Source organism: Verticillium alfalfae, genomic scaffold (genome assembly GCF_000150825.1).
Source record: "Verticillium alfalfae VaMs.102 supercont1.6 genomic scaffold, whole genome shotgun sequence".
Lineage (NCBI taxonomy): Eukaryota > Fungi > Ascomycota > Sordariomycetes > Glomerellales > Plectosphaerellaceae > Verticillium > Verticillium alfalfae.
The window spans coordinates 72,709-79,804 of NW_003315033.1; the positions used below are offsets into that span (position 1 = coordinate 72,709).

General features: G+C 55.1%; 2 protein-coding genes across 2 annotated transcripts; one reads left to right on the forward strand and one right to left on the reverse strand.

Moving 5' to 3' along the window:
• Positions 1-3,167: 3,167 nt before the first annotated feature.
• On the reverse strand, positions 3,168-5,019 carry VDBG_05112 (conserved hypothetical protein; the record flags this gene model as incomplete). Its single annotated transcript, XM_003003953.1, has 2 exons — positions 3,168-4,538; positions 4,588-5,019. 2 exons carry the CDS (start codon positions 5,017-5,019, stop codon positions 3,168-3,170), a joined length of 1,803 nt encoding a protein of 600 aa, XP_003003999.1.
• Positions 5,020-5,889: 870 nt separating this feature from the next.
• On the forward strand, positions 5,890-7,053 carry VDBG_05113 (THO complex subunit 3; the record flags this gene model as incomplete). The annotated part of the gene is made up of 5 exons (XM_003003954.1): positions 5,890-6,023; positions 6,077-6,150; positions 6,221-6,459; positions 6,525-6,891; positions 7,046-7,053. The coding sequence occupies 5 exons, from the start codon at positions 5,890-5,892 to the stop codon at positions 7,051-7,053; spliced, it is 822 nt and encodes a 273-aa protein (XP_003004000.1).
• Between the last annotated feature and the right edge of the window lie 43 nt (positions 7,054-7,096).

Consider the following 7,096-nt stretch of genomic DNA (forward strand, 5'->3'; position numbering starts at 1 on the left):
TCGTCCCTGAACCCGACCTCGACGTCCATCTTGCCGCAAGCGGCGGCGCATGTCGTCCTTCTTCTGGTTCTGCCAACCGTATGAGGGCCGCGGAGGCGTGCACCTTGAAAGCCGTACACGCGGGGCACGTAACGCTCGATACTCTTGGCGGGCACAAGCGTGGGGTAGACCTGGAAGAGGACGTTGTGGAAGGACGTGCCAAAGTAGGCGCCGTCGATGGCTGCGTGGCGTGACGACTTTGGGTTGTAAATGTCTTCGCAGCGGGTGCAGTAGAGCTTGACGGGCTTGAGGTTCGGCACGTCGGAGAGGCCCATGGGCAGGAGAGGGTGGGATTGGCACATGACGCGAGGGCATTTGCCAAAGTCAGCCTTTTTGTACTTTTCGAGCTGATCGATGCAGGATTAGCCAAAATGGTCAGCTCGAGGGGATAAGGGGGGGGGGGGGCAATGCGAATAAGAGGGATAGGGAGGGAGTTTCAGCGGGAAGAGCATGGCTCACCATCTTTTGGAGGCCTCGTGTTGTGACAATGTAGCGTGCATGGACGAGGCCGTAGAGGTGACGGGCAGATTTCTCAATGGTTTCTCTCATATCGTCGTCGCAGTCGAGGTCGAAGACGTCGGTGACCAGGTCGAGGGCATATTGATAGTACTGGACCTCCGTGTTAAGGCCGGTCAAGTTGAATCGATCGGTGAGGTAATCCTCGTCGATTTCGCAAAAGTACTCGTTGCCACGGGACGAGATGAACTTTCCAGCAGGGTATGTCAGCAAAGGATCGCACAAATCAAGACGGGTGTCCCCCAAGAGACAACGAAAGATATGACGCCGTCACACGACTTGATGGGCGTCGTGACAGCCAGGGTGAGCATCCTCGACAAGTGGTCATGGCCGAGGGGGGGAAGAGGCGTGATAGGAGGTAGGTGCAGTGTAAGGGGTAAAGCTGGTGTCATGCTTCGCGCCCATGTTGTCTGTTTCAACGTTGATGGGTGCCTCCCGCGAGCGATACGTGCGCAATCCAGCAGGCAGAACGACAGGGGAGATGTGTCTTACCCAGTCCCTCCAGTAGCTAGTGTAGTCGCTATCGGACTCGCTCACAAAGTCTTCCATGGTGCGGGTGCTGGGCATCAAAGAGATCAAGGCCGCTACGGCTCGTGCTGTAATCGCGTCTTCTTCTTGGTCTGTATTGTGGCCCAGCCAAAAGGGTGTCGCGCCGTTTGCTGGCTAGGTGTCGAAGTCTGTGAGATAGAAAGCTCGAATCAGGGTGGTAGCTTGTGCCCTATGGCGCTCACGGGCGTGCTGCTGCGGCTCTGCTACGCGACGGTCGTTCAAGCAGTCTACTGCACCAAAAGTGATTGATGCAGTCAAGACAAGATCCCATGTGGTGCCGTGGGGAAGTGAGGTGGGGGGGCTGTGTGCGCCAGTACTGCTGGTTATCGGGCGGCATCTTGTCGTACCGTAAAACCGCCCGCCACAAGCCACTGTTGCTGACGAGGGAATGAATGCACATATCCAATAGTTGTCAATAGCGAGGCGACCGCACCTAACAGTTTAGGTAGAGGAACATCAGGCAAGTCCACAGAACCTTGTTAGGCCTCATTCCTACATGCAAGCGACCTCAAGTCTGTCCTCAGCGTCGCTCTGACGAAAAGCTCGCCGCATCGCTTCCGGAAAGTGTGTCAGACTCCTCTCCATCCTCACTCGTCTTTGAGCCCAAACCGTTCGGCCCCCTGCGACTCACCGGGAGCCGCAAATGGCTTAATCCTCCTCCCGGTGAAGGTGAGTCGCTGATACGTTCTATCGACACATTGACTTGTTCCATCGCATCCCTCAATGTATCTCCCGTCTCGTCCATTGCCGCCAAGAACCGTGCCAACTCTTTGCAAAGATCCCAGTCTTGTTCGCGCATAGCGCGTGACAGAAGTCTCACAGTTTGCTCAGGGGCAGAGCCCAATTCATCCAATGTGTGAAGAATTATCAGGTAGCCCCCGGCTGTCTTGAGTGATCCACGGAGAAGAGACTCTTCAAATAGCTCCTGCACCGGCGGCAGGTAGGCGAACAGAGTCCGCCACTGCCTTGCTTCTGTCTTTCTCGTGCACTGCACAACAATATCAAGGTACTCCTTGAAACAGGACAGGAGCGACAGCACTCGTGGAAGAATCGCTTTCTCTGGCACGGGCGCAGAATCCACCTCGTCGTCCAGTACCTGATGGAGCAACATCTCTAGCGCATGAGGAAAATATTCGAGATGCTGGAACTGCTGTGCCAGGCTGACAGCATCGGCAGATCTGTTGTCCACGAGGAGGAAACGAAGAATATTGGTAGGAAAAGATGTGTCTGCCGGATCACGTTAGATAAAGTCTCGAATCTCAAGCAAAAAGAAGTTAAACTGACCCTGATGGTGAACCGGAAAAGGGAGAAGTTCAGGTCACGCCTTTGTACCAAGTCAGCTTCCACGCCCAGAAGAATGCCCTTGGCTTGCAGAGTTGAGAGAGGATAGAAGTCAATCGGTATGGATACTGTCGCTGGAAGGTCGCCAGAGGATTCGCCGGATGCTGCCCGCATGACATCCTGCATTTCGGGCCACACTTTGAACTCGGTGCATCAAACACCCACAGCGCATTCCTCAAGCTTGTGTCACAGTCTTCGTCGAGTGTTTGCGAGACGAGCAGACGTCTGGGCGGCTGTCCTCATGCTGCATAAACTCGACGTTGCGAGATGACCCTCATGTCGTACTGAGATGCCCTTCGCTATCACAGACGGCCACAGTAGAACAAGGCTCGCATCGACCAGGAAGAGTACGGAAGCCACTGCAACATCCTGCGATGGGTCGCCGTCGACAAGCTGGCTTTCCGGTAAGATCCAGCTTAGCCCACGCACTCTGGCTGGGGACCTGACAATGCCATGGAATGCAATCTGACCGAGTTGCACCAATCTCACCGAACCGGCATAAGGCGTAAAGATGAAGTGGTACAGTAGATTTTCGTAAGTGTACACCAGAAGCGAGTCTTCACCCGACGTTGTGATCAGAACGATAGGGGCAGATACTCGCTGGGAATGCACAACCATCGAAACATCCAAAAGCGGCTTCTCTGGAGTACAGTCGTATCTCATGTGTCCGGTTTGACCTCACCGCAGCTACGAGGATATGCTGGTACCAACACATGCCACCCCTAACTTGGTAACTCGTTCTCGGCGGCCTCATTCAAAAAGGTCTTCCACCGTCCACTGTTCACGCTATAGTGTGCCAGTCCACGCCTGCCGGCCACGGCGACGTAACGACCGTCAGGAGAAATGACAGTGTGCCGTATTGGCCACTGGTTGAGCAGATATGCTGGCGGGATTTCGGCTGTGTGCCAAAGGAAGGGTTCTGCCGATATGGAGGCCAGGTCGGGGAGATCGTAGCCACGGTATATCATGACACTGGTGCTCGTTTGTAAGACAGTGCGGAGCAGGTTCGCAGAGTTGTAGCACCCTGCTACCGCACTCCTGGCCATTTCTATCGCCCATATGGCTTCGCGGTCCCGACTTGCCATCAACAACTCTGAGCCTCCTCCAAGCCACACAGCGTCAATGACAGATGAAAGCCAGTCTTCGCCAGCCGTCTCTGCAACCGAATCATCGAAATTGAAGCTGTGGCTTCCAAGCTTGCCATATACGCTCCATGTTGCCCACCCTTTCTCGAACCCAGCGAAGAGGCAATAACCATCTGGCGAGTAGCTCAGCGTTGTAAGGGCGCCTGAGACAGTGTGGGAAACAGGGAGTGTGTGGATATGAGACGATGGGATGTTGCCAGCGTAGTCGCGTGCTGAATATACATGAATGCTGCCATTGGCACAGCCGACTGCTATAAGGGAGAACCTTGCATTGATGACAGCACGTCGAGCGTGATCGAACTTGCCCCGAGGTGAGTGGAAGCAGTAACCCTTGAAGAGCTTTTTCGGATCTGCCTCGCCCTCGGCTAACTTTCGGGCTGACACACGTTGGACAGCATGCGCCTTGCCATCGCTGGTGATCCACGTCGACAGGTTCATCGGCCGGTCATGGGTCATCTCCGTTATGGTGATCTTCTTGTCCAACCACCCCATACGACTGATCATCTCAGTCTTGGTCTGGCTTCCGCTGTTGTCGGGAGTCCATCGGATGCATTGCACAGCTGCTGGCTTCCTTGTTGCCACCACCAGTTCGTCATCGAGAGCAAGTGCGCTCTCGATTCCTGCATCCACCTTGATAACCATCCTGAAACGAACGCTGACATCGCGAACGCCCGCTCCCTCGCCCGGGCCCCAGAGAAATTGGTCAGGTGCACTACCTCCAGGTCCGGCGTGTATTTGGCGGCGCCTTTGTATATTGGCATAGCTGGGGAAGTAGGGTTTGTAAACGTGGGCCTCAGAGTCTGTGGCGAGGGAGTACGTGATGAGATAGCCCTGTGTCGTGTGGACAACCAGGATGGCCGAGTCGGGACGCATAAGCAGATCGAAATTCTCGCCATAGGTACTGAGGGACGACACAGATCGACCGCCGACGGCGAGGATAGCCGTACGCTTTAAAGGGTCAGAAATTCATCTGCAGACTGCCAAGAATTGGACGCACCCATTCTTGTCCACAAACAGTATTGAGGTCGCTCTGATGACGGCAAACAACTATCCACTCCGGAGAAGTTCGCAGTCCCAGGACAGGATCTTTGAGGGGCAACTTCACAGCGTCGGATATCTGCGTTGACGCGAATGCTGCGGAATCGGGTTGATCTGGATCCCCTCGCTCCACGGCCCGAACTGCAGGCGTTGCGGGCGTTGCGGGCGTTAGGGGAGTCGTCGACTCGACAGATGGTTCCGGCAGTGCATTTTGCGCCCCGTTCTCATGGCAGGGTTCGGTCGAGGATACGTATGGGTGTTGCGGTGGCTCGTTTATTGAGGCTCGGTCAAAGGGGTTGGTGATGCCATCGTCAGAGACGACGAGGTTGAACTCGGGTCCAGAACTACTACTCGTCGCGTAGGTCTTTGGAGTGCCGATAGGCCAGTACATGTTGGCAGTGCGCGCAGCGGAAAATTGATGGAAGGCTCCAGTCCAGGGTTACCGTCCGATCATGGCCGTCCTCGTTAGGTTGACTGAGGACGCTCGGAGGATGCGGCGAGTACAGGCGTGCACTGCTTAGCAGCGACTGAAGCTTCTTCGCAGGAGAATCGATCGAATCGCATGGCCTGACTGTATTGAGGGAGTGCACTGTACTATGGAAGTTCGACAATGGCACGGCGTCAGGCGCGGTAAGTCGATGCTTCAATGATGGAGCATCGCAAGCTCCGAACCGCGTTTGCAAGTAGTGACCAGCTTCGGAGCTGCTGGTCTCAGACCGTGCAGCATGTCCGGGTCCCCGCCAGCTAGGACGTACGTATGCACTGGCCTGCCCTGGTCAGGGGCTGGGTACCTGTGTGGAAGGGCGAGAGGCGAGGTCGGTGAGGCTAGGAGGTGGGTCACCGAGCGGCGACGGGGACCCACCCCATCTCAAGAGGTAAGCAGCTGGTGCATTTTGTACGCTTCGGTACCCTACGAGTATTTGCAGGGCACTACACATCGCTATATTTCCCGTCAGAGGGGTTGTCAAGAAGCATCGCTTTATTTGGAGTGCTCAGTCTACCTTAGGCTCGCCCCGAGTTACCGGACTGTGTAGTTGGTAGGAACTGCCACGTACCAACTTCTGTGAGACTTAAGACACTCATCCGACATCGCACAATACCTCGCGCCTCTCTCTACCTCTCAATCTCAATACCGGTTCTGTGCATGCTTGCTTCTCTGTCTCATCCGACCTCTTCCCTTCCCACACATACGCACACAAGCACGCGCACAGAAAGTCGCACAGCCACTCGCTCATAGCGGACTATCAGCCCGTACATCGACATGGCACCGCTCTCTCGCCCGAAGACAAGTCTCCCGAGGGAACGATTCACTACGTACTTGAAAGATATCAAGATACAAACGTATCAAGACCCCAGCTTCGGCTCCAGTACACGCAACAGCGGCTCTTTACGCAGGTATTAAACCCTCGTCTTCATAGAAGATTTCAATGTTTGACAAGAAAAAAAAGTAGCATATGGTCCATTTCTTGGAATCCAACTGGTTCACTCATTGCCACGGGAGCGGATAGGATACTTCGTGTCTGTCAGTTGCGCTATTCGCGCTCTTTGTCCTGGCACTCGCATTTCCGTAAGGCTGGCTGACCTTTCTGCAGGGAATCCCGAAAAGCCCGTTGCACGCTTCTCGACCGAGCTCAAGGGGCACACAGCTGCGATTGCCAAGGTTGCCTTCAATCCTGCCAAGGATGCAGAGCTCTGTAGCATTAGTTTTGATGGCGTGGTCAAATTCTGGGACGTTCGAAGCAAAACTTGCACCAACGAAGTCAAGGGTCTTGGTGAAGCCTTCACGCTGGCATGGGCCCCAGATGGCGAGACCCTCGTCGTAGGCAACAAAGTGAGTGGTGCCGTTCAGAGTCCACAGAATCGATGCTACTGAGAACGTGCTGACCAAGGGCGCAGGCGGACACACTCTTTATACTGTCTCCTACCCAAACGACACCCTTGTCTACTCATACGCAAGATGTGCAGACAAATCAGGTATCGTTCTGCTGGAGTGGAGAGAAGGTCTTCCTGACCACTGGCGAGGGTCGTGTCCGTATCCTTTCGTATCCCGACTTTCAGCCGCTGCTTCACCGCGAGGGCCCAGACGGGGCCATCGAGTTCACGCTGGATGGCCACGCTTCACAATGCCTCTCGGCCGAGATGCAGCCGACTGCTCGTTATCTAGCAACGGGTGGGTATGATTCCATCATTGCGCTCTGGGACACGACAAACTGGATCTGCCAGAACACGGTCACCACGTCTGTAGGCCCTGTCCGAAGCATCAGTAAGTTCTCCATTCATGTCGCTGGTGCGTATCCCTGATCAAGGACACCACAGGCTTCACATTTGACGGCAGCTACTGCGTGGGAGGCAGCGAACAGGGTGCTGGCCTTGATGTTTTCCACACGGAGACGGGGGATACTATCCACACCATCAAGACAAGTGATCCCAGCCCAGTGGTGGCATGGGCACCTACACGATATTACCTC